General features: G+C 50.3%; 1 protein-coding gene across 2 annotated transcripts in view; it reads left to right on the top strand.

The window, feature by feature from the left end:
- Positions 1-27444, top strand: part of COL4A2 (collagen type IV alpha 2 chain) — a 176446-nt gene that overhangs the window by 92854 nt on the left and 56148 nt on the right. For both annotated transcript variants that reach the window (XM_049647211.1, XM_049647210.1), the window contains exons 5-16: positions 11733-11867; positions 11954-11998; positions 14922-15038; positions 16736-16807; positions 17575-17610; positions 17718-17780; positions 19292-19327; positions 21646-21687; positions 23507-23605; positions 25500-25535; positions 26081-26131; positions 27046-27090. In XM_049647211.1, coding sequence (XP_049503168.1) covers positions 11733-11867; positions 11954-11998; positions 14922-15038; positions 16736-16807; positions 17575-17610; positions 17718-17780; positions 19292-19327; positions 21646-21687; positions 23507-23605; positions 25500-25535; positions 26081-26131; positions 27046-27090 — 777 coding nt within the window. The remainder of the gene's footprint in view (positions 1-11732; positions 11868-11953; positions 11999-14921; positions 15039-16735; positions 16808-17574; positions 17611-17717; positions 17781-19291; positions 19328-21645; positions 21688-23506; positions 23606-25499; positions 25536-26080; positions 26132-27045; positions 27091-27444) is intronic.

The following is a 27444-nucleotide window of genomic DNA, read 5'->3' on the forward strand; positions in this document are numbered from 1 at the left end:
GGTCTCCCCCCCCCAGCGGGTAGGCAGCGCGCCCCAAGAGACGCCGCTATGGGGGCCCCCCCCCCCCCCCCCCCCCCCTCCCCCCGTCCTCTTTCCCCCCCCCCCCCCCCCCCCCCCCCCCCCCGCATACCTCTTGACCAGAGTTGCTAAAAAGTAACAGAAGTGACTTGGAGTTTCACCTTCTCTTTCTGCCCCGGTCACTTTCTAGCAGGAGGCGGATTAATGAGCCGTGAAATGGCGGCAATTGAGCAGCGTTGGGTTAAAGCAGAGAAGCAGGTTCTCAGATAATCTCCCAGGGAGGTGACTGGCTCTGTTCTGTTGGGTCTGCGCGAACCCCAGGCGTACATCTGTTTGGCTTTGTCACTTTGGCCATTGCTTTTGGCTTTGTTGTAGCCTCGTGAAAATCAGTGAAACAGATGATTCAGGGTCCCAAGTCATGTCCGTTACTCAAGGGGCGTTCGTAGGCGCCTTGACGTTGCCTTCTGGGCACGTCCCACAAAGCTGGGCACGAATCCATCCTTGGAGCCAATATGGGAACAGCACCTGCCCCGTAGAGGTGCCATGGGGATTAAATCCGTTTGCTGGTGGAAAGTTTTCCGCACCGTGAACGCTCCACTCTAGAAATGTTGGTTGCACTTATTACTTTGCTGTCTCCTGGAACTCTGCACTGGGTCTGGGTCTAACGGGTCCTCCGCTATTTCTGTGTACTTAGAACACATTCCTTTGGGCAAGTCAAAAGGGAAGGGAAGTACAAGATAATTAATTACTGTTAGTTCAAGTGCCCCATGAAGAGAAAACCGGAATTTGATACGCTCTTTCGACACCGTTGGAATTCTGCCGTGAACATTTTCATCAGAATTTTCCCCCTGGGAGGTTAGCTCCCCATGACAACTGAGGGGCCTGCCCTCTGTCCCACGGAAGGGGGTCATCGTCACCCAGAACAGTCCCAAAATCTTGGACGCGACAAACCTGAAGTCTGAAGTGGGGCGGGGTCTCGCTCCCAAAAGCGCGACTGACTGCCACCCAGTGCCAGCCTCGGGAACTGCACCGCGTTCCTCTGACCCGCAGTGTAGGAGGAGGCAGTGAGAAGGTGTCTTCTGTTGATACAGAGTGAAATTTTTATTCTAAAAAGAAACATTCAGCTAGTGTCGAAAAGCTTCCTTTTATAGCTTTTCCCAGACCCCAGTTGGCAAACACCCCTTTTGTCTGTAACCTTTGCTCCTCCTGAGGTACGGTGGTTGTGCAGAATGGTTCCAGCGTGTTCCGTTTATCGCTAACAGTTGTCCTCAAAACAGCGTGGTTCAAAGATTACCAGAAGTAAATCCCTGGGGGCGGGAGTCCCGGCATTCCAAAACCCTGGCCTGGTTTCCTAGGTCTTGATTTCGGCGGCTGATCTCTCTTTATCCGATCGTACACAGTTTTGATAAGGCCGGCATCCCTCCCCATGAGTCTGGGTGCTCTGCCTTTGTGATCCACACTGACGCCTGAAAAGCCCTCTCCCCAACAGTGCAGAACCAGATCACCTGCCCAGTGCAGAACCAGATCAGTAATTCCACGGGCTGGAGCAGAGTGAGGGAGGGATCTAAGGCTGTAGGTGACACACTTTGGCATACTGGGGGACAGAACCAGAGGGCGATAGCCCCCCACAGTCTTAGGCACTGGCACTGTGCTTCAAAAGTGCCCCAGAAACCATGAACTCGTTATAATGGTCGTAAAAGTGGTCTACAAGCAGAAAGCCTTTTCCCAACACCTGTAGGTAAGGGACGTTGGTGTTGGGAACGTCCATCAGGCCACTTGGCGGGGAGCGTCCCACGTCACCCCGCACTCAGGAGCCCTGAGGCCTACGCAAGTGACAAACCACCACCTTTAGGGCTTACCCAGCCTTCTAGAGTAGGACAGTGCACACAGTGATGCTTCCTGTGACCACGGGGACCTCTGTCAGCCCTGACTTGCTCCGAGCCAAGCTGCTTTTCCACAGCTGGATCTGAACTTAAATGCATAACTGCATCCACTGTTTGAACTCATCACTTCCAACTTCTCACAAAATGCGCATAAAACATGGTTACTGGGGCGCCTGGGTGGCTTTGTTGGTTAAGCGTCCGACTTCGGCTCAGGTCATGATCTCACGGTCCATGAGTTCGAGCCCTGCGTCGGGCTCTGTGCTGACAGCTCAGAGCCTGGAGCCGGCTTCAGATTCTGTGTCTTCCTCTTTCTCTGCCCCTCCCCTGTTCATGCTCTGTCTCTCTCTGTCTCAAAAATAAACGTTAAAAAAAAAAATTAAAAAAAAAAAAAAACATGGTTACTGCTCTTAAAACTTCTAATGACTTACTTTGGGGTACATTAGCCAGGTTTTCTTTTAAAAGGTGAGGGATGTCTCATTTTGTTAAAGGGAATGAAATCATTATCCTCAGAAAAGAAAATATTACAAGGGATCAAGAAAACGGCCCCAAACTGCATAGCGTTCTGGGAAACAGTCTGCTCTTGGGCTCTGTGGAGACCGGCTCCCTTTGAAATGAGTGGTGGGGGTTTCAGGTCCTCCCAAGGAGACCCCGGGAGTCTCCAAAGACTGGATATAGGAGCATCATCAGATCCAAAGCAACCAGAGTGAACCAGTATGGCCCCTGCTGGAGTTTTTTCAACCACTGGAATAAGGTCACTGACCCTCGGGAGTTTTCTTCTTTAACTCTTGGAAGCAAAAACATTGTAAATGCTGAAAATATGGAAAGTTCCATCCTGACGCATTTTGCTGGGCTACAGTTCCCGTCCACCTTGGGGAGGGTCACACAGTCCTCTGTGCAGGGGAGTGAGGAAGCAGTCCTTGGGTCGTAAAGTGAGAGGAGGTCTTACATTCACTTGACGAACACAAGCATACAGTCCCCTAGAGTCAGCGAAGGGGGTCACCCTGACCGTGACATCTGGAGGATGTCATGAAGTGCTCTCGGGCGGAGGGCCAGCAGAGCTATGGGTTAAGACCTCCACCTCCCTGGGCTGTCCCCTCACCTGTCCTGTGTGAGAATTATATTTGTCCCCTGACTCCCAAACCTGGCTTTGCATCTGAGTTGCTTGGGGACCTTGTTAAAAATATGGATTTCCAGGGGCGCCTGGGTGGTTCAGTGGGTTAAGCATCCGACTTCAGCCCAGGTCACGATCTCATGGTTTGTGGGTTCAAGCCCCACTTCGGACTCTGTGCTGACAGTTCAGAGCCTGGAGCCTGCTTCCGATTCTGTGTCTCCCTCTCTCTCTGCCCCTCCCCTGCTTGTGTGCATGCTCTCTCTCTCTCTCTCAAAAATAAATATTTAAAAAAATCAATATAATGCCAACCTCAAGAATAGTTTTCTTTCAGGTGACTGTGTTTATTCTAAAAGCAAGCTAGATAGAACTGTTGGTCCTGCTCCTAGTCCATGCCACCAACATCCAAAAGGCATTCCGCACTCCTGCCGGCCAGTTGATGACCTCATCAGGGGAGCCAGCATCAGGAGGCCCCACACACAGGGTGTCTTCTGCAGCTCCCCTGTGTGCAGGCATCCCCCCCAGGGCTTGTTTGCCAATCACAGGGCCGTGAGAGAAACGCACAGGGTCTGCCGTGAGTCACGTCACACTCAACCGTGGCCTAGGAGTATGATCTAAGGAGACCGGCGGAGTCTTGGCACATGGAAATGAATGGTCTCCACTGAGACCGTACACGTAGACGGCTGTTTTAGTTACCTGCGGTTGCCTGATTTGGTAACTCCAAAATCGCCTCGTATTCTGGTTGTCACTTTCTGATACCTAAGTACAGCCAGGAGCCCTTGTATCACTCATAAGGACACGAAGGCCATTTGCTGCGGTTACTCTGGGCACTAATACTGTTTTCCGTGTAGTCAGAGCTCAGTTAGAGCATTTCCTGCCTACGGGACACCTGTGGTCCCAGAATCTGCTCTTCCAGCCCATTCTTGGCTGCCGCCTGGGCTCCCCGAGGCCCTCAGTTCATCCACATCCAACTCCATGTCTTCTTGGGGGCCGGGAGGCTTGAGAAACCAAGCCGATATGTTAGGCAAGTAGTCGGTTTCGGGCAAACGAAATGTATTTATTGCCGCAAGCAGGGGAAGGCTTTCCCAGAAGTTCGGCTTTTCTGACATATGCCAGGCAGCGTCACATCCAGACTGTAAAAAGCGTGGCCTCACATTGGGGTAAAAGCCATCGAGTGGGACGGCCCATGTGCTGCCTATTTTTAGAAGAAGGAGCAGAGTTTGCAGACGTCCTGCTCCTGTGGGTGGGGACCGGGAGCTGACCCATTTCTCCTCTGCTGTAAAATGTGACTCATTTCAGGTAAAACTGTACAGCAAGCATCTTACGAGTAGAGGTGATGCCTCTGGTGTGTTCTTTCTGAAGACTGTGCATCGTGGAGGCCAGGACCACCTGGCCTTCTCTTTGGTCCTGACCCACTTCCAGTCCGGCCGCTCGTCAGGCTGAGTGCAGACGGCCCTCCTTTCTGTCCACATCAAGTGCCACAGACCAGATTCCGGACTGGACTCCAGACCAGCCCTTAGTTTCTGCAGTTCGGGTTTGTTTTTTTTTTTTTTTCATCTCCCTGGCAGACGTTTTTAAAAAGCATTTGGCTAAGTGTATTTTTAATAAGGCGTTTTAAAAGTGTCCCCTCTTCCTTCTTCCTTTCTGAAACATTAGTGACCTTATAAATTCATTCGTAAGAATGTTCCAGAAGGACTTGGTCGTATCCAACAAGCCCATCAACTTCAGGCTTCTCTTCTTTTTTTTTTTCTTTTTCTTTTTTTTAACATTTATTTATTTTTGAAAGAGACAAAGCATGAGTGGGGGAGGGGCAGAGAGAGAGGGAGACACAGAATTCGAAGCAAGCTCCAGGCTCCCAGCACAGAGCCCAATGCAGGGCTCAAACCCACAGACCATGAGATCATGACCTGAGCCAAAGTCGGACACTTAACCGACTGAGCCACCCAGACGCCCCTTAACTTTTTCATGTTTATTATTTTTAAGAGAGAGAGAGTGTGTGAGCAGGGGAGGGGGAGAGGGAGAGGAGACACAGAATCCGAAGCAGGCTCCAGGCTCTGAGCCTTCCACACAGAGCCCGATGCGGGGCTCAAACTCATGAACCCTGAGATCATGAGCTGGGCTGAAGTCGGACGCTCAACTGACTGAGCCACCCAGGCGCCCCCAGACTTGTCCTCTTAATGTGTGTCTTTACCAGACTCTTCTCTTCACTTGTATTTAAGTTAATTTTGTCGAGGTAATATTTTGCATGCAATTTAGTGGATACTGACAGTCGTGTACAGCTACATGTAATCGTGAAGGAAGACAGGTCCATGAGCCCCAAAAGTCTGTCTCTTCCCTCCCTTTGCCTCCACCTCTGGCCACCACTGCTCTGTTTCCTGTGCCTAGTTTGGCTTTCTCTGAATGTCGTAAGTCAGATATCAGCATAGCATCCTACCAGCGGGATGGGTGGGATGAGCTTCCCTCACCATGACGCCCCGAGATCCGTCCTCCATGTTGCACACATCAGGTCATTTCCCCCCTCGTGTTGCTAAGTGGTATTCCATTTTACGAACGTACCAGTTCCTACACTCATCAGCCGCTGGACATCCAGGGTTTCAGCTGAAATAAACCAAACTGCTATGAACGTTTACCTACAGGTCTTAACGGCAAGCAGATGTTTAACTTTATAAGAAACTGCCACACTTTCCCAGAGAGGCTGCCCATTCCGCATCACACCGGCAGCCTCCCCGGCATGGTCCTGGCACACCGTCCTGCCGGGCGACCCACTCCTGGGGGGCTGTCCTGACCGTAGCCCTCCCTGGTGGCACCAGTGTGGACTGGCTTCCCTCTGGTCGTCTTCTCTGAGGAAGAGTGGGTTCAGATCTCATATCGAGTGTCTCTGTCCTCGATTTCTGGGTGTTCTGTCTGTACTCTGGACAAAAGTCACGTATCAAACATATGTGTTCTGGAAATATGCCCCCCCCCATCTGTAGCTGCTCTTTATTTCTTGATGGTACCTTTAAGATCAAGCCTTCTGGTGTTTTCAACATTTTTCTTTTACGGTTCATGATCTCTGGGGCGCGTCTAAGAAACAGTTGCCTAATGCAAAGTCGCTAAGACTCTTCCCTGTGTGCTTTTCTTCAGAAAGTTAGAGTTTTAGCTCCTACACTCGGGTCTGTGACCCTTTTTGACCACACATGTGTACATGGAACCAGACGAGGGTCACGGTTTATTTCCTTACGTGTGGATGTATTTGCTTTGCATAGATGCTGGTGCTGTGGCCAGTGCCAAATAATTTTGGAGAGCAGGACTTCCAAGGCCAGTATAGTTCTACCTCATATAGGTGGAATCCGTGATTCGGAATGGTAGCCGGGGCAGGGCTGGTGTTCTGTTACGCCAAAGAAGCCACAGGCAAAGGGTGGCGGACCGACCACGGGCTCTGTCTCGCGTGGATCGGGCGGCTGCTCGTTACTGCTGATTGTTATCGTACAGGTTCTGTCCTGTTCCGATGCCTCCACGTTATCATGAGCTCAGAAAATGGTACAGACTCACCCGGCCAGGGCCATCAAAAAACTCACTCACCCTAAGAACGGCGACGAAGTCTGAGTTGTAGCTGAAGGAATTGTTTTCTTGGATCCTCAAAGGTAGCCCTGCCCAGCTTCTGGGCCATTTGACGTATTTTCTAACGAGCTGGGACCTTGGCTGGAATCCCCAGAGGGTCACCGAGAAGGGCAGCATCGGAAGGGCCGGGAAGGCCTGGAACGCACCGCCAGCAGCCGAGGAAGGGAGGGGCCCCCCAGGGGACGGGAGAGGATATGGGGTGTCTGCTGGGGCCCGCTGCCCATAAAAGGCAAGACAGGAAGAGTCAACTTCAGAAAGAGAAGGGATTTCCTACTATTCACATGTTGGCCAGTAAGTGAAAAGCTTATTCTTATTCGAGCAGGAAAATACTGTACTGTAAATTAAAAATCCTGATGTGCAGTGAAGCAGGGTTTTATCCTTGGAAACATTTCTCTTTATCCTTCTCTGATAAAGGAAGCTATTTTTTTTTTTTTTTTACCTTCCTCCCCACAGAGAGCTGTAAGGTTAACAAGCTGCGGATGGAAACAGGCACCCCCTTGGGGCCGCGTGTGAGGCCACACTTCTCGGGCCCCGCTTCATGATCAGCGCCCCACCTTCGTGTCCGCGTCCGCAGGCCCGGAGTCACCCCCGCGTGCACATAGCTGGTTATATTCTGCCCTTTTCTCAGAAGTGAAAATTCCAAGTTCAGGAAAGCTTAGTAAGAGTCTCAGGCCTTGAAGTGCATTCTGGCCGCAGCCGCGGTATTTGAGCAATGTGTATTCAAGTCTGGACGCATTCTATCCACCTTTCCAGACTTCAGCTTCCACCGCCGACCCTGGATCCCACACGGGCTCCAGGAGTGATTTCAAGAAGGAGACATGATGAGCAACCTTCCGTCCTCACAGGGAGCAAAGTTGATTCTGGCCTGTTGCAGATCCCACTGAAGCCTAAGACCCAGAAAAGTTCATTAGAAATAGTACTTAACAAACGTAAATATTAGATCTTCCTCTGCCTGATGCAGTAAACGCTCAACTGTTCTTCTAAGACCTGACTTCATTTTTTATTAAATGAGATTTTTATTAAAAGATACCTGCTTCTGTGAGAATGTCGCAGGGGGAGGGGTGTTGAGCAGTAAGCCTCCCAGGCTACTGTACAAAGAAACCCCCCGGGGAGGGTGGTCACTGAAGCTCCAGGAGGGTCCGGGCCAAGCCTGGGACTCCGCATTTCTCTCAAGCTCCCAGATGGAGCTGATTCAGGTCGAGGACCTCACTCAGAGCAGCAATGATGTAATGGAACACGGAAGCTTCAGAACTGGCCCACTCCCCACCCAACTTCATGATACTGGGCTCCTTCCAGAGCCCCCGCTGTCTCCTCTCAAGTGGGGGGTGACAGTTGTCACGTGTTTGGCATGGGGGTAAAATAAGATAAACCGTTTTTTCAAACCAAGACGGGGGCGCCTGGGCGGCTCAGTCAGTTAAGCGTCAGACTTCAGCTCAGCTCATGATCTCCTGCTTCGTGAGTTCGAGCCCCATGTCGGGCTCACGGCTGTTGGTGCAGACCCCGCTTCAGATCCTCTGTCCCCCTCTCTCTGTCCCACCCCGTCCTGCACTCTCTCAAAAATAGAAACATTTTTAAAGATTTTTAAAAATAAAACCTATAACAGGCACTTCATCCCAGAAGATACGCGATTTAATGATGCTTTTTCCTTTGTCCTGTCTCCCAGCGAGTAACACGTAGATCTGAATCAGATCGCCTGGCGGGACGGGGGTCACAGCACATGGTCCCTCCACTCCTTTCACAGCGTCTGCTGGCTTTTAAGAAATGTTTCTCAGGAATGCTTTTGTCAAGTGCGCCGCAAGACTCTCAGGAGCCCTTGAGGTTTATGCAGAGACATTCAAACTAGACGTCTCCTTCTGGGGTAATTTTTATTTTTAACGTCACTTAGAACAAAAGGAAGGGAAGAGATGGAAATAGGTTTTCCGACCGTGACCTTCCCACTAAGGGTGGAAGTTGGTGATAATTAGCACAGAGGAAGCTCCTTTTCATTAGCTGATCATTCCAACTGCTCTTGACAGACACACTGGATGCCCTGGCCGGCAGGATATCCTCGGGGAAATCTCAGGCCTGATGACTAAAACATTCAGAGCAAGGTCCTTGACCTTGACGTCAATGTCCACTTCGCCTCAACAGCACAGCGTTTTGCACTGTGGGCAAGAGCGAGGGTCCAGTCCGTGGGGACGAAGGTCTGATTCAGATTTTCTCCAGACTCTTCCTGGCCCTTCCCCAGGGCGGAAGCTGGATGGAATTTGTGAAATGTCCCATCTGTCAGAAGCTCAAGATAAACTCCTCAGAATGTCACCATCCTCACACCCACCACGATGGCTAGAACTTCTAAGAAAGGGAAAAGAGCGAGTGCTAGCAAGGGTGTGGAGAAATCTGGAACCCTCACAAACCGCTGCTGGGAATGGACGTGATGCAGCCACTGTGGGAAGCAGTCTGGCAGTTCCTGAAAAAGTTAGACAATTGCCAGAAGGCACAGCCATTCCGTTCCGAAGTCTGTACCCAGAAGAATCGAAAACAGGCACTCACACAGGTAATTGTACGTGCACGTCCATGGTAGCACGAGCCACAATGGCCCTAAGGTGGGAACCCCGTAAATGCCCATGAATGGATGAAATGGACAAATTGTGGTCTCTCCATACAATGAGTATGATTCAGCCGTGGAAGTGAATGGGGTACTGCAGGTGCTACCCCATGGGAGAACCTCAGAAATTCTATGGTAAGTGGAAGAAGCCAGGCACAAAAGGTCACATATCATACATATGACTCCATATATGTGAAATACCCAGAATGGATAGATCCCACAGACACGGAGAGCAGACAGCAAATATAGGGGCAGTGAGGAGTGTCTGCTCAGTGGGTACGGGTTTCCGTTTGGGGTGATGGGAATGTTCTAGACCTAGATAGAACTGGTGGGTAGAGAACACTGTGAATGTGCTAGAAGCCCCTTTAAAGGGTCTGTGTTGTGTTATGGGAATTTCACAGTGATAGCACGCCTCAGAAGAGGAAAGGCTCATTCCAAAAGCCAGACTTCCCATCCAAGAAACAAAGGCTGAAAAGAAGTTTACTGACAATGGCAGGAAAGTGAGTACATGATGTCGCTATCACTTTTCCCATCAAAGGGAACCGAGGAGAGGTTACTGAAGGCACGACAAGAATGTGGTTTTTCATCATGAAGACACACATGTTCTGCTGTGGTTAACAGTAGGTGCCGCTCCTAGTTGGAGGCGTGCAGTGAGCCCCCCAGATGGGGATGAACTTTGTAGACAGTAAAAGTGACAGTGTTACTGAAGAACATTTTACGCCCAAAAGGACGCTCGCCGTGCGAGCCTCACCATGACTGGGGGCATTCGAGGGCTTGGGGCATACCGCATAATCACAAGAAGGTGGTATTCTAACAGTGCCAACAAAACAAAAATGATTACGACTGGAGAAGATCCGTAAAAATCAGAATCAAAGCACGTTTTGTCCCCACACTTCCAGCAAATATAGCAGGCAGAAGGCCCTGAGCACTAGCCTAGGGTGAGCCTGGGGTTCGTGTGTTCATATGGTCAGGGCTACCCACCTTCCAGCACAACCCTCCTCAACGAGGGGGAGACAAGAAAGGGGCGATAGCCCCCTTTTACCGCATTGTTCAAAGACACGAAATACCCTGGCTTCACCACTGCCTGCGATGCTTGCACTCAGACGGAGTATCTGGTGAGTTCCACCTTGACCGGACCCTCCGGAACACGAGGAGGGTACAGCAAGAGAACCCATCATCTCCAGAACTGACCTGGCCCAGAGGGAGCCCTAAGGGGGCATCCCAAATCACCCTTTGTTGGAGGAGGCAGGGGTCCTGAGCTTCGGGGCAGGTCTCATCCATCGACTCGATCTTAACCTCCATCCGTATCTTCCACCTCCGAGAAATTCTGACCGCATCCCCCGCACCTGGGCCCCACATCCACAGGCATCGGCAGTGTTGGGAGGTGAGGCCCCCACACCCCCCGGCCAGGTGAATAATCGCCCGTGGCGTGGATGGACCCCATTTTGTATGCTCACCATCTCCCAGGAAACGCCGTGCGTCTGCCCTTTGGCTGCTGGGGAAGATGCTACAGCGAACACAGGCGTCCAAGCACCTGTTCGGTCTCCACTCCCAGCGATTTTGAGGATTCTCCCAGAAGTGGGTTGCTGGATGGAATGGCAATTCTCTGTTTAATTTTTGAGGACCCACCATCCTGTTCCACGTCGGCCGTGCCGTTTTACATCCCCACACGCAGTGCCGAGGGCTCTGATTTCTCCGTGTGCTCACCAGCACATCATTTTGTCTTTTTTTTAAATAATGGCCACTCATGTCCGATGGCCACGGGTGTGGATTGTTACAGGCTTCAGACACCTTTAATGTTTCTCTGTGTGTGCGTGTAGTATGTGTGTAGACGGGAGATTATCTGATCACTTAAACATCTGGGGATCATTTTGATACCTAAGTGCCATATACATTTCCATCCTGTTACAGGCATTATACTGAGTAGAGATAAAATATTGGAAATCTGTTTGGAATTTTCCTGTTAACTGAGAACACATTTTTTATTTTAAAAAAAAAAAAGCCAGGTAAGGGGTGCCTGCGTGGCTCAGTCAGTTAAGCGTCCGACTTCGGCTCAGGTCATGATCTCACGGTCTGTGGGTTCGATCCCCGCGTCGAGCTCTGTGCAGACAGCTGGGAGCCGGGAGCCTGCTTCAGATTCTGTGTCTCCCTCTCTCTCTGCCCTTCCCCTGCTCACGCTTTCTCACTCTCTCTCTCTCAAAAATAAATAAATAAACATTAAAATTTTTTTTAAAAGCCAAGTAAGCGGATTCTTTCATCCCAACCTAATGCCAGCATTTCACAGTAACGCGACATTAGTGATCTAGGATGATTTTTTTTTCTCACATTTAACATGTTTTTTTTCTTTTAACACTCTAGGCCTTCTTTCTTAGCCAGAAGTCACTCTGTGGCAATTGTGGCAGGAGATAGAACTGTCTACATGTGACGTTCCCTGGACATCATAGCTCTTTGAGAATGAAAAGCGTCGTTTCAAAAGCAGCACACTGGAAAATGCTCGTCTGTTGTTATTAACCGTGATTAAACTCTGTTGTTTCTGCAGGGCCAGCCAGGGCCAGTGGGCCCCCAGGGGTACACCGGGCCCCCAGGCCTGCAGGGATTCCCAGGACTGCAGGGCCGCAAAGGTGACAAGGGCGAGAGGGGGTCACCGGGGATCACAGGACCAAAAGGAGATGTGGTATGATGACTTCTCATGTTCCCTCCACTTTTGTGACGGGCAGTGGGTGTCCCGGCCCACAGTAAGCTTGTCTGCCTTCCTTACAGGGAGCAAGAGGCGTTTCCGGATTCCCTGGTGCCGATGGAATTCCCGTAAGTGTTTTGTAAGATTTTGTAGGATTTTAAAACACCGAACACATGCTAAGCAAGCTCCTGACTTACAGAAGCATTTCTACCTAGGCCTCCTGTTTGGTTTACGAAATGAAGTAGGGCTCTCAGTGCATCCTTTTTCCCCTGGAGTCCCATCAAATACGGCACAGATTGGTTCCTTTGTAAATGTTCTTCTGCACTTGGCTTCGGAATCGAGGCTACTTGGCGAAAACCGGACCTGGTTTTGTAATGGAAGGCTAGCAGGTTAGATATGTGCAATCAGAATGCGGCTTGACATTTTGTTGGAACCGTAAAGCGACCTGAACATAAAGGGGCACAGCCGAGATGGTGGGTGGGAGGACGCCCTCTGCTGGACGTTGGTGACGCTTCCCCAGTTCTCTAGTGAACCATGCGTAAGTGAGAAGAAAAGACAGGGTTTGTCCATGAGAAAATCTCAAAATGCAATAAAATGTGTTTTTCTAACCTAGTTTACTTTACTTCTTGTGGCATAAAAAAAAAATAAACACAGCGGCCTGTCTCTCAACCTCTTTCACAAGGATCCGTGAGCAGATTCCCAGGGTCTGCCTCCTACGGATCCCAGCCGCAGGGACAGATGTGTTTATGACACATGCTTTCGCCTGCTGCTGAGGTTTGAGGACATCTGCTTCAGGAACCTCCCTCGTGTGCACACATCCGAGCCCTTACCCCACATGCCCACACCCCCTGCCCCTGTGTTAGCACGCACATCTACACGCGTGTGCACACGTAACAGATGCATTCCCGGAGCTGTGGAAGCAGGACAGCCGCCTTGTAGGAGGGAACACAGAAGAGCCATCACAGAGAGGCTGTGCATCACAGAGAGGAGGTTCTTCAGAATGCCGGCTGCACACCCAGGAGGCTGTGCAGTGGTACAGGAAGGCGGTCAGGGCTACAGACAGGCCACACGCAGACCTGAGGCCCGCGTGACGGTGACCTGACCCGGAGCGTCCCCTGGACGGGGGCTCACACGCACCAGTTAGGACACACAGCTGTGTGAACAAGTAAGGTAGTCACTTCCCCATTAGTCAGAGTCAAAGAATCCGTAGATTTTCAGGGATAAACAAATAATGATAGCATTTTCCTACCAACCGCCTGTAACAAAACCACCTATTCTTAAACTGCTTTCTTGAGCTCTTTGGGCCACCTTGTCAGTTTTGTCTTCTGGAAGTCGAAATCTGAGTTTAAAAGGAGGGATGTGGAAAAACAGTATAGCTACTCTGAGTCATATTTGGTTTTTCCACTGTATGCCCATTTACTCTGAGGAGGAAATAGTTCACAAGTTGGAGAGACAGTATCTTCACATGAGAGAGTGGTCACAGTAAGCAGGTAACTGAGCGGTTTCTGCAGAATCTCCGTGCTGCTGACAATGGCCTCGCCCACTGACCACAGGACTCTGGAACTGCACACACATGCACCCATGTGCCATCTGCCCCCGGGCTAATTTTAGCCACTTAGGAGCCATATATAAAATGTGATGTGCAGTCAGATCTTAAGAGCCATGTCCAGTTAGATGTTGAACATGAGACGGGCGGTCAGTTCAAGGTAATTGCAATTTTTCTTTGAAGAACAGTCTCCAACTAACGTCTGACTGACACGCCATGTCACATGACTTAGATCAGTTCCAAGGGAGCAAGAAAGGCCAACAGGAGACAGATCACTCTGGAGAGGAGTGAAGAACTCGAGTTACGAAAAGCATCATGGAAGACCGCACAGATCGTGAGCAGAGCACCCACCGGGCTTGTTTTCTCAGGCTGAATTTGAAGGATCAGCTTTCAGAGACCCCCAAAAAAAGGCCTGTAGTTGGCCACTACCAAGGCAGCTGGCTGCACTCTCAGCTGGAGAGATGGATGGTACCCCATGATTTCCAGGGCGGAGGGGATTTCTCTCGTCTACCAGGGGATTGGCTGTTGGATCTGTGCTTGTCTGAGGGTCCCAGTTAAAGCAGCGGCTTTGAGTGTCTAAAGGAGAGCGATGAGAGGTAGACAACGAAATTAAAATGCAACTCTTCTCGTTGTGTTTCTTAATATCGTTCAGGGTCCAGGCACTCTATGTAGGATTCGTTCATTTCTCTTGAAATGTCCCAAATTTCTCAACGTAAGTGTAAAAGGCATCCTAATGGGGCCTCAAAAAATCCACTCTGGAATGTATGCTTGGTCCATTGTCAGCAAAAGCAAAATTTTAGAGAGATTAAGAAGATGGCATATATCTAAACAGGTGCCGTGGGAAGAAACAGCAAAATAGGCCATGGTCTCGTAGTACATAAGCAGCAGGTCATTAACTCAGCCTGACTCCCTAGCTATTCAAAAGACATTTGGTCATGCTGCCTTCCCTCCCCTCCCCCACCCCGACATCTCTGAACATCAGATGTTGCTTTTATTGGCTTTATTCGAAAGCAAATAAGAGGAAATCAGTTCTTCTACATATGGCGAAGTCATGGATGAAATCCCTTCGGGGGGCAGGAGGAGTGTGAATCTCTTTCCTGTGAAGGATGTGAGTCTGTCAACTCACCCTCTACAGTTCAGTTGGGCACAAAAGATGGGGCCCCTTATTGTCCTTGAAAGACCTAGCCGCTTCCAGAGTGCCTTCTAGAAGTTTTAAATCTACCGTGACCCGTCCCTGCTGACACAGACCTCCCGATAGACCGGCGGTAATGGACTTCTTTACCCAGCCCATGGCAAACAGAACTTTGTCCTGAAGGCCTTTCTCCTGCTCAGAACCGAACCTGTGTGCCTCCATTTACTTAATCTTTCATTCACCCACCTGCTGGTTTTGAGTTCTCTTTGCCCTTGGGTTCATGCAGGGTGGGAAGATTTAGAAGTGTTTTATCACGCTCTTCATGAGAACGCCAGACCGTGTGCTAGAAGGCTCACCTACTCTTCTTTCCCAGGGACACCCGGGGCAAGGTGGGCCCAGAGGGCCACCTGGTCACGATGGCTGCAACGGGACGAGAGGAGACGTGGGCCACCAGGGACCCGTCGGCCCCGGGGGGTTCATTGGCCCTCCTGTGAGTATCAGGGCAGCGGGTGTGGCTGGGGTGGTGAACTCCAGGAGCTGGGGGGCCGGCCCTTGTCCGCAGACAGGTGGAGGATGTGTGGTGTGCCTTTCATGGGCCCATCCAGAAGGCCCTTTTAGAAATTGTGTCAGAGAGACTTTCCAAGGAGGGCGGGTTGGCTCCTGTGGACCCCTCGGCCGGGGCGGGTGTGCTCAGCCCGGCTCCTGCACCCCCAGGCAGGTGCTCCCCTGTCCCTAGGCAGCGGTCAGGATGCACACGTTCCTGCAGACATCTCGGCATGATTTTCCTGCGTCCAGAGAACTTCATTCTCCAAATTTATTCTGTAAACAAGATAGAAAATAATGCGTGTGGTTTGTATCGTGCAGTTTTACCTGTGTCCTTGCATTTCCCCCCATGCTACAATTCAAGTAACAGGGAAGAATTGGGCAAGAGCAAAAACAAAATCAAAAGGCTTAATTAGAGCTTGACAGAATGCCGTTAGCTCCCATCTTGTTAGATTCTAAAATCCTCTGTGACATGGAAACAGCCCCTGCAGGTAGAAGTGTGCTTTTTTTTTTTTTTTTTTATGGAAAACTTCCGTGTATTCATCTATTTTGTAGACTCAGTTTTCAGGTCTTTGCAAAGAATCTTGAAATGTTTTCCATTTCTGTATGGCTGCCTTCTTGCCATCAAAATATTGCAAAGTCAGGGTTTTGCCAACATCTTATTTGGTAAAACTTTTTATTTAAGAAAACATTTCTAAGACTGGGGAAGAATATTCACACGTTCCTCCCCGCGTGTTTCCCCCTAAAGTTCGTGGATTTCTCTTATTCTCGCTTCTCCTCCCCAGTCCTCTCCCTGGGTTGTCTTTTATGTGTGGGTCACCTTGTCAACGAGGACCATCACTTTCCAGTCTGCTGTAATGTCATGAAACTATCATTATCAATAAATATAACCATCACTTTAAAATACTGATTTTATATGGGCGCCTGGGTGGCTCAGTCAGTTAAGTGTCAGACTTCGGCTCAGGTCCTGATCTCACAGTTCGGGAGTTCAAGCCCCATGTCCGGCTCTGTGCTGACAGCTCAGAGCCTGGATCCTGCTTGGGATTCTGTCTGTGTGTGTGTCTCTCTCTCTGCCCCTCCCCCTCTTGCACTCTGTCTCTCTGTGTGTCTTAAGATTAAATGTTTAAAAAAAAATTTTTTAATACTGATTTCATACACAGACATTGAAAGACATTCATCCACATACAATATGCACACGTACTGAGTGTATTTGTCACAATTCCACTTTTACAGAATGACCCAGCATCTTTCCCAAAAATGGTGCTTCAGAACATATGTGTTAATATCTTTAGCACCCTAATGCCCAAGAAAAGACAAAGTGTATTATTACGAAGAGAAACAACATGTTGGTATCCTGAAGGATTCGTTTACTGAGCATCCTTTTGGGTTTTTGTAAATAACCTAAGTCCTATAAAACGTTTCCATTTTAACTTTGAAGGAAGATACTATTGGGTAAATACAAAAGTCTCATCTTTGTGGCTGAATGTAGGACTGGTGTTCAAAATAACCCAAATAAGCCGTAAGGACCACTGACATTGCCCATAACAGACAATGTCTAATCACCCACATGGCTAGCACTGACTGCACTGAGTGTTCATGGGCCTTTCTGTGTTTTCTCTGTCTTCCACGTCCTGTCTACCATAGGGGCCCCAAGGACCCAAGGGGCAGAAAGGTGAGCCGTACGCGCTTTCCAGTGTGGACCGCGACAAATACAGGGTATGTTCGCTAGAGGTGGGACTCGTGCCTGAGCTATCAGGGTAATTCCTAATAATAACAAAACTTCCCTAGTATGGCTGAGCTATAAGCAAGTGCCTCTGGGGTGGTAGAACAGCCCAGCACCATGAAGAAGCTAAAAACCTTCGATTTCTATCCTGGGGCACCTGGGGGGCTCAGTCGATTAAGCATCCAACTCTCTCAGGTCACGATCTCACCGTTCATGGGATCAAACCCCAGGTAGGGCTCTGTGCTGACAGTGTGGAGCCTGATTGGGATTCTGTCTCTCTCTCAAAATAAGTAAACTAAAAAAAAATCATCGATTTCCCATGGGGGTGACATTTACCTGTGGGTGCACACCTTTCCAGTCTGTATTCACAATGCCCCAGATAAAGGGTAGCATTACCAAGCCCCTGGCGGGGCTGATATAGTTTCCGAATTTGTTTCCAAAGTTGTGATAAAATGTAACTAAATCTAAAGACACTTAAAAACCAGAACTCTTGGGGCACCTAGGTGGCTCAGTCGGTTAAGCGTCCGACTTCAGCTCATGTCATGATCTCACGGGCCGTGAGTTCGAGCCCCGCGTCGGGCTCTGTGCTGACTGCTCAGAGCCTGGAGCCTGTTTCAGATTCTGTGTCTCCCTCTCTCTCTGACCCTCCCCGTTCATGCTCTGTCTGTCTCTGTCTCAAAAATAAATAAATGTTAAAAAAAAAACATTTTAAATAAATAAATAAAAACCAGAACTGTTAAAATTATTTTCTCTCAACTAGGGTGAACCTGGGGAGCCTGGATTGGTCGGTTTCCAGGTAAGGTCTATTTTCATTAGAGAATGTTCCAAGCAGAATGTCAAGAACTCAGGACTGCATATACCGGTGTCCCTCTCCTAACAGCCTTCCTTTTTGCCTGTATGCAGGGGCCTCCTGGCCGCCACGGGCCTATGGGACAGATGGGTCCGGTTGGAGCTCCAGGAAGACCAGTAAGTAGCAGGTGCCCGGCTCATTCTGAGGGGGCCATCAGGGTGTTCCCCCAGACACATGGCTTCTTCAGTTGTTGATGCATGTGGAAACGTCACGATACATCTCGGATGCTTGTGGTCACGATGGAGACTGTCGAGACTCTCTCGCATGCGTTTTGCTGCTGTTAAGATTGAAGAATGAGGACTTGAAATTTGTGGGCACTAGATCACCACCAAGCATGTCCAGTGTGGAGATGGTGCTGGCTGGGCCCCCTTCCAGTCGAGACGAGCTCTCTCGGCCCCACACCCAGCCAGCTGATGGCGAGGGGGCGGGGGAGGGGTGGTCACCCCTGGGCCAAGCACATCAAAGTCCGACAGGTGGATAAGAAGAAATGGTCTCTGCCTGGGTGTGGCCATCGTGACAGCTGTGCCACACCTGGGAGTGGCCATCATTGCCAGTGAGATGTTACACATCAGTTAGCAAAATGGCCCCAGTGGCTGCCTGAAGGGGTTCCCAGCCCGTGCAACTCAACAGACAGAGTGGCACCTGCACAACACGGGGGTGAGGGAAGGCTTGCTGCAGGGAGGGAGAGGACGAGAAAACAGAGGTGCTGGTGCCCATGAAGCCCCCCAGACCACTTCCCCCACCGCCCACCAGCCCGGCACTAAACCACCCCCACTGGGTGTCTGCCCCTCATTCCCTGGAAGTTTAGCATCAAGACAAATGGGCCTTGAACAACACTGGGGGAGGTCCGGGTCCAGGTGAGAGAGACCTTGTCGCAGAAAACCGGAGAAGCGAGGATCGCGAGATGCCAGGTTCTTTGCTCCCCCGCCGCATACAGCTGTCGGCCCGCCCACGGTACACACGCCACACGGGCAGGGGTTGGTCTTTAAATACACAGTTCGGGGAAATCTGAAGCAGGGGCCTGTCCCCGCCGTGTCCTGAGCTGATCTGACAGCTTCAGGTTCTTCTACGGGCCATTAGAATCGCCCATGCTTCCTTGTGCTTAAACGCTAACCGCCCATCTCGTGCGTGTTTAACACCTCATCCTAAGTGTGGCGTTGACGCTGAACACTTTGCAGAAAGACCGTGGTGTTTGCAGATGGACTTTCAACCCTGCAGTTTGGACCCGCAGGTTAATTCTGCTTGTGAACATTTGCTGACCCCTCCAGCAAAACATGCTAGGAGGAGGTCACGGGAGGCAGTGTCCGCGGTGACAGGGCCTGGGACCTTGCGGGGGGTGAGAGCAGGCAGGAGTTAGGACCCGGGTGAAGTCAAAAGTCTGAACTCAGAAGAGCAAACCCAGAACAGCTGTAGGTGGACAGCTGGCAAATTCTGAGAGGCAGGCCCGCCCCCGGTCCTCTGCCCTCCAGCCCGTCCTCCCCACTGAGGCAGGTAGATCAGAAACCTCTCTACATACTACACGGTGTTCTAAATATACACAGAATGGCTTTCCCAGAGCTTCCCAGCAGAAGTTATCTGGGTCCTGGGATAAAGAAAACAGTTTACAGATTCCTTTGTATTTGTGCAGGGCCCGCCTGGACCCCCTGGACCTAAAGGACAGCCGGTAAGTCGGTGACGGGGGAGGGGTGGCTTACACACTTGTGTGCCCCTTTCCTGACCATAGGGCTACTTGGTTGACAACGACATATCGTTTATTTTGTGATGAAAATGATTCTGTAGGTTTTTAAGACCAAAAAAATCACATCCCACTGCCGTCGTGTGGAAATCACACTGATGAATGTTTGATTAGCAATGTAGACGCAAGACCAGCTCGTGTGTATCCGAATGTGTCAGTGCACCAGAGGGGACAAAATGTGGCTGTATTTGTGCGGGGTGGGGAGCCAGTGGCATTCCTGCCCAGATGTAACTAAGCTCTTTGTGCCGGAGGGTGACACCAGCCCCCAGGAAGCTAGTCTGTGATTTTCAAGTCAGGCTTGAGCCCAAGGCCATACTGTTCCCACCCAAGAAAGATGATTAAATTGGATGAAGTACAAGAAAGGAGGTGGCTTGTCAGAACCTGTAGACGGAACTAGGGTTCAGTGTCAACAGGGAAAGTTGGATAAATGTCTAAGACCAAGAGCAGGCAGGTGGGGAAGGGGATGGGTGGTCAGAAATGCTGGGCTGCAGCTGCCAGTGTGCAAGGACCATCCCGTGGCCTGCGCGTGGCCGGGGACATCCCCCAGCCTGCATGTTCCCATGTCTGCTCTACGGAAACCTCATCTCTTTGGCCTCCGGGGGACCTCGGCGTCCACCGTCCCCCTCCTCTGCTCCCATCACCTCTGACCTGGCTTCCGGCTGGGGCTGGAGCTCATTAAGGCTGCTGCCCCCACCGCTGGGCTCCCCACTGTCTCGCGGCCACGAGCAGGGTGGGAACGGCCCCGAGCCAAGAGAAGCGGATGTAGGACGGGGCCGCCCAGCCCCAGGGTCGCCTCAGATCCCCGCTTGGCTGCAGCACAAACAGCCCTCGCCGTCCACCAGGTCACTTCCTGGGGACTTGGGCGGCCGGCTCGCGAGGCAGAGGGACAGCGGGGGCCCCCGGCAAAGCGCATTCTGATCTGGCCCGGCTGCCTTGCTGTGCTTTGATTTCAGCTCCCAGCCAGGTGGGAAAGGAGCAAAATAGCAAAAATTAATTAGGGGCTTTGTTTGTGTTTTTTGGAGAATATCTGGGCATCGGAGGGGGAGCAGGGTACTGCAGAGAGAAGGAGCAGATACGGCCCCACGCCATCCTTTGTCTTGGTGGGAATGTGGGGGCCCTGGGGAGGAAGCCGAGTTGTTTGCACGCCAAAGAAAAGAGCGCTATTTCTAGAACATGTGTAAGCGTGTAGCACAGCTGCTCCTGGACTTGGGGGTCAAGTCAGTTCTCGAACACATATCCCCCCCACTTGTGAATCTATTAAGTACGTGACAAGTCGGGGGCCCCAGCCAGAGAATCCCCAGCCCCTAAAGTCATGAAAAGGGTCAGATGTGTTTGTGGAATCAGGATTATCTTACCAAAATGACAAAAGGCTGAGGCGGAAGTGAGACTGAATCCTGATCCTGAGATCTGGGATCCAGGGGGGTGGGGAGTGGCTGTTTCCTGGGTCTGAGGAGACGCTGAGACCCTCATCCGTGGAGACGACAGGTGCGCTACCGAGTCCGAGAGACTCGGGATCAGGTCTGGGCTCTGCTGCGCGCCAGCAGGGAGGCCATGGCCAGACGTCTGCGGTATCTTCATTCATCGCATGCTGCACAGGGTTAAATGCCGCAGAGCCCTGGCTCACACAGCAGGTGCAGAATTAATGACACAGCCAACTTCGGGAGCCTTGGGATGGTTGAACAACAAGAATATGTTTCAAAAAGCAAGCTAAAACATTCCCAGCGGTGACAGAGTCCAGAAAAACCGCCATTAATCCGCTATTTTCAGGGTTTCGCTTAGAGTATAAAATACGGATTTTCCCTAAAAGCACACCTGTATTCAAGAATAGCACAGCATTTTCCCAAAGCCCATTGTTTTCATCACACTCACGATACACCATGAGGTGCCGCTTTCCGTAATTTCTACGTGACCCCAGCCTGCTCCCGTTCATATTGTGTGATCTCTGGGCTCACACTTTTATTACGTACTTTATATGTGAAACTCGCAAAAGAAAAGACATTAATTTTCTTTTGTGTCAAATAGGTTTGGGGAGGGGATGCCAGAATATTATGCAAAGATAATTGTTTGGTATTTTGCAAATAGATAGAGCTTACATCTCTTCTTCTAAATATGTATATGTGTATATATATATATATATATATATATATATATAAACACACACACACACACACACACACACACATGTATATATATTTCTCTGTGGTTAATGACTTTTAAAAACTCAGAAAAACCATTTCTCTTTTCAGGGCAACAGAGGACTTGGTTTTTATGGACAGAAGGGAGAGAAGGTAAGGAAACATAATAGATTAAAGCAGAGGCCTGCTTAGCAATTAGGAAATAAATCATTTTTAACTTTTTTTTTCAACGTTTTTTATTTATTTTTGAGACAGAGAGAGACAGAGCATGAACGGGGGAGGGGCAGAGAGGGAGGGAGACACAGAATCGGAAACAGGCTCCAGGCAGGAAATAAATCATTTTGATGACTGCTTTCCATGCAGTCGTCTTCTGACCACTTGCATAGGAAATGATCACTATAAAATGCCGGGCTATGGGAAATGCTCCAGTTACGGTGATGGGTCACTGAGACAGTGAAAGCCAACAGTCTAGGTTAGCCCCGGACAGACCTGTGACACAGATGTGAGTGACTTCAGCCGTCTGCAGCACCCACAAAGGAAAAATATTGCCCGAGGTGTCTCCCAATGTGCGGACCCCCAAGGTAAGTGAGCAGAGACTGAATGGAAAACCACGAGCCAACGTGGAGCCCACTCAGGGACCGGGCTCACAGGCGAGCAGGAACCACGTGGGCGTCTGTAATCCCTGCACCACCAACACGCAAAGACCAAGGGCCTTCGAGAGCATCACTTGAGGCCACTCACGTGAGACGCCCAATGTGGCAGGTGGCTCACACAAGCAGAGGCTCACCAACACGTAACAGGTCGCACTCACCACAAAACCCACTGGCCACCGTGAACTTTGTGCCGTGGCCTCATTGTTGATGAATTTTCATTTTGTTTTTCCACTGGGCTGTTTGATCACACAGTACACTGAGTGGAGTCCGGTACTGCTCAGGTCCAAAGAGAAAGACTTTTTCTTTGTGCTAATACCATAGAAAAAATTTACAAAGGAAAACGTTGAAAAATCTGAACACATAAAAAGTTACACACCTATACAATGAAATATGACAAAATAGTGAACTAACATAAAAAGAAGAAAAATCTGGGAAGAAATCACTGGGCAGAAGGAAGAGTCATCACTTTAGACAGGATGGAAAAGAAGTGAATGTGTATCATCTCCAAAGAGTTGAGTTGAATGTTAATAGAGTATCGAGGCCCCATAGGTAAAGGAAGACGAACCAAGACCTCCAGGCAATTCTCAGATACAATGTTAGCAGACTCTCAGAATACTACGTTGTGTCACTTTGCTCCTGTTCACATTATATGACATCTGGGCTCAAATTTGTATTCCATAGTCTGCATGTGGAAATGCCAAAGAAAAGACAATAGGTTTCTTTTTGTGTCAGTTTCTGGTAGATGAAGCCCCTTCTTATGCAAGAATCCTTGTCTAATTGTTGCAGATTGATTCCTTCTGGGATCTGTGCACCAAGTGAGAAGTGTTTCTTGCTAATGACAAAAGTGCAAATAAAGCTTGAGATATTTTATCTGTTGAAGATGCTACTTTTTATTCTATAAGAACACCCTTAACGGGCATAGCAGTGGCGAGACTGGAGTAGTCTTTCCTTTCTCAGGCATATCTTACACCTGGGTCCCAATCTTGGAACACAATAGAGGGAAACATTGATGTGGAGACATTCAGCCCTAGTACAGGAATTCATCATAAGGAGATAACGCCACAGAAGCAAATGTAACCCACACTTATGAACAACCTCAACACTGTTTATGAATAAATTGCAAATGATGATGAATGCGAGGAGGACACAAATAATTTTATGTTATGATTTTATTTTATACTATGATTATAACATTACAAAACTAGTGTAATTTTTGTAATATACAAAAGTAGGAATAGCAGTTTGTAGTGGTGCTTTTGTTCACACCTGATGGTGTCTTTGCAATTTAAAGCTGACTACTTTTGCTAAACCATTCCCAGGGTGACATGGGACAGCCGGGACCCAATGGGATTCCATCAGACATCCACCATGCCATCATCGGGCCCATGAAGGAGATGTTCCACCCAGATCAGTATAAGGTAAAGAGGCTTGAGCAAAGTTGACTGTGTTTCCAGTTGAACTAAAAGAAAGGAACTTTCTTTGATCTTTTTAAAACAATCACGAAGTGGTAAAGTCTTAGTACCCAGCTGGCTCATCATACATGAAGACACCGCCCATAATCACACAGGTGTGCTAGTCCATCATCTTAAAAAAAAAACTGTGACAAATTTGTGACAACAGCAGAATTCACGAACAGTCTCCAATCTGTCCTGAGTATGCACATCTCCTGTGCAGGCACAGGTTAATGGTCCAAGCATAATTCAGAGCCAGGATGGGAACTATCTGAGCAAAGTGTTGTGTTCCGCAAAAGAAACCTACTTTTTGTCTTTGCTGACAATGGAGCATCGCTGTGGGCGTTCTCCCATGAGTCAGTTTTCTGATTTTTATAATTTCCATTAACATTTTCTTTGATTAAAAGTGTACTCTTGGCATCTAAATAAAAATTCAGGGGTGCCTGGGTGGGTCAGTCGGTCTAGCGCCCGACTCTTGGTTTCGGCTCAGGTCACCATCTCACGGTTCGTGAGTTCGAGCCCCGAGTCGGGCTCCATGCTGACAGTGTGGAGCCTGCTTGGGATTCTATGTCTCCCTCTCTTTCTGCCCCTCCCCCCCCAAAAAAATAAATAAACTTTTTTTTTTAATTAACACCCCACTCTACCACTCACTCACTCAGACAGGCCAGTGAACCTTCCCCAGTGTCCGGGCTCCCTTGTGCCAAAGGAAGGTGGTCAATAAACTCAACCTCATAATGCTGCTGAGTGGAGACCACTCCATCAGGGCAAAGTCCCCAATTTGAGGTCACAGACAGTGCCTGGGACCAAAGTGAAAACCCCAAACATGGGATCTAATTCCAACTCTCAAGTATCTGTCCAGATGGGGATTGGGTGCTCGGCTGTGGCTGGGGGAAGGCAGGCCTCTGGGAGGGAGTCGCTCTGGACAGCTGTGCCTGACTTAACAGCCACGTGACCATTGACAGAAGGGGCTTGGGCGGTGGCTGATGTAAGGCAGAACGCCAAGGAAAGCGTGTCAGGAGCCATCTGAGCTTAGAGCAGGATGTCCCTGGACATCCAGGCAGAAAGGGGACCCCACTGAGTCATCAGGTGGGATCCAGGCGGGACTCCGGCTCCTGCTGGTGCCCTCGCCATCAGCCAGGTAGGGCCTCTGTCCAGTTTCAGGACAGGAGCCAAGCGGGGAGTGAGGCCAGAGGACGTGCGATCCCTGCCAAGGTGCTCAAGCTTCTGCAGCAGATTTCCTTCAGCTTCTGCAACAAGATGGATGGGGGACAGGGGCCCGGCCAGCCTGCAGGAGGCCGCTGAGAGTGACAGCAATCCTGGGTGCCGTCTCAGCAGCAATGAGGGAAAGAACCCAGTGGTCACTGCATTTCTTCCCCCATTTTAGACCAAGAAGAGTGGTAAAAAGCGATCATATAAAATTGAGCCTGCTTCCTAAATAAAGCCTGTTTAGCTTGGGGTTTTAATATGCTCCAAACATGTCTTTTCCCCCGAGAGGACCTTCCTAAGGGTCTTTTATTCAAACGAACGCCATCGCTGGGGGCCTCTCACGGGCACATCCTCTGCCACTGCACGTCACCATGGGCCTGCGCTGTGGGCGAGGGGGGGGCCGTGCAGAGAGCGGACGGGCAGCCTCCCCATTCCACCAGACGTAGCATGGGATTTAACTGATATTGGGAAAGACCAGAAGAAGTCATACTTCTTTTCTCTTGAACTTTGAAGCTGCAAAACATGGGAGTTGTTTATTATGAGTCACTCGTAGTCACTGTTTGCCGTTGCATTAACTACTTTTTGGATGGTGAAGCCCATCCGTCCTTTCTGCTCTTGAATTAATGCTCTTTCTGACACTTCACTGTCTTCACAGGGCGAAAAGGGGAGTGAGGGGGAGCCGGGAAGAAAGGTAAGTCAAGCAGCGGCCGGGTTTCCTCTCGCTGGCAGGGTCCCCCCAGCCCCCCACCCGGCCCCCACTCCCGTTGACCACGCACAGGGCTCTAGCAGCATCCACCTGTGACACCGGGTGGCGCTTTGACGCTTCTTTTCAGAAAACAATTTTAGAATGTCTCCCCTTTTGCATAATATACACCAGCTAACCAACATCTTCTGGGGTTTGTGACCTGAACATCGGCGCTTTAAGAGAGCAGGTGCACAGGTGGAGGGACGGCGGGCTTGGCAGTGGCTTCAGTTCTGGGGCCAGCACATCGTTGCTATGCTGTCTTCCGTCCTCGTCATGCCTGCCCTGTATTCCCAGCCCTCCTGGGCATCACCTGCTACGTGACAATGCCAGTGGTGTCCTGGAGCGATGCTAGTTCAGGCCACCTGGGGGACTCTATGTGACCCTGAATCGTGCTGGGCTGGACTGGGGACCCCAGGAGTCCCAGGGGGCTAGAACACCCGAGGGGGTAAAGTGCACGGGCCAGCTGCCTCACATCTTATCTCTCCTCCTAGGGCATCGCCTTGAAGGGAGAAGAAGGAGTCATGGGCTTCTCGGGCACACGGGTAAGCGATGCATCCCGTAAGTGCGGTTTGCTGGGTTTGCGTGTTAAGTAGACTGGATTCCTCCAAGCAGACTTGAGGTTCCCTGCGAAGTCGAGCTAGAGGCACAGAGAGGTCCCACATACCCTCTCCCCTCACCCACGCACAGCCTCCCCACTCCCAGCGTCCCTGCCAGAGTGGCCCGCTGACCGGTGCGGGCGAGCCCACAGTGATGGACACGCCCTCCCCCCCCAGTAACCATGATGTTGGAGACTCCACTGAAGGAGGGCAGGGGCAGAACACAGAGACATCTCTGCCAATGCCGGTGAGGCTGCCTTAACCCACGGTAACGGAAGTGTAGACTGTCCCCAACACGAGAAGTTGATTCTTGTTTCCCTGAGAGTCTAGGACGGTGGGTGGGGTGCTGGGGGTCACGGGAGTGTCCCCCCCATGGAGATTCAGCGCCTGTGGCTCCCATGCCCAAGGGCAGACCTCCATCCTTAGAGCGCGGCCTCAGATGACGCCTGCCACTTCGGTCCTCCCTCCATCGGCCGGAGCTCGGTCACCTGCCACACCTCACTGCAAGTGCACTGGGAAATGTGGCCAGAACAAAGGCAGAGTGGCCTTGTGGTGGCTCTCTGGTAGCCACCGCCACTAAAAGGACGCGTGTTAGAATCTTGGAAAATAAGAGACCCCTGAGGAAGTTGGAGTGCAGGTCTTTTAACACCTCCACCGGATGAACCATACCGTCTTTCTAGACTTCTCCGTATTTCTTTGGGCAGTAGATGTGATGACCCACCTCCTTCAGAAAATAATTTTGATACTCTCATAGTAAAGCATTTCATGTTAGCCCGTGTCAGGGGCGGTAATAGAGCCCTCCGGGAAATGTTGCTGTCCATTCTGAGATGTTTTTGCTTCCGTTTTCCGTCCCAACCCAGGGTTCTCCTGGCCTCGATGGCGAGAAAGGTTCACCAGGACAAAAGGTAAGTTTGACGCGCCTGTTTATTTCACCACCGTGCTTTGCAGATGATTCCACATTAGCACGGACACGTCCACAGAGCTTTGGTAGCGACCTGCACAGCATTGCGGGAAAAGGACGCACCGTGTGCCTAACGACCCCTCACCGTGGTTCCCAGCTGCTTGCTGTTTGCAGCCGTCACACGGTCGACAGTATGGGACACACCTCTTGGCGCCCGTAGGCCAGGATTTCCATCGTTCAGTCCTAGGAAGTGCATAGACAGGCTTTTTAGAAATCAGTTCAGCCTCTGAATCATGACTGCATTGAATCCTGCCAGGGCTCCACCGCCGTGTGGACAACAAGGACGTGGGGCTCATCA

Source organism: Panthera uncia (assembly GCF_023721935.1).
Source record: "Panthera uncia isolate 11264 chromosome A1 unlocalized genomic scaffold, Puncia_PCG_1.0 HiC_scaffold_16, whole genome shotgun sequence".
In the NCBI taxonomy this organism is placed as follows: domain Eukaryota; kingdom Metazoa; phylum Chordata; class Mammalia; order Carnivora; family Felidae; genus Panthera; species Panthera uncia.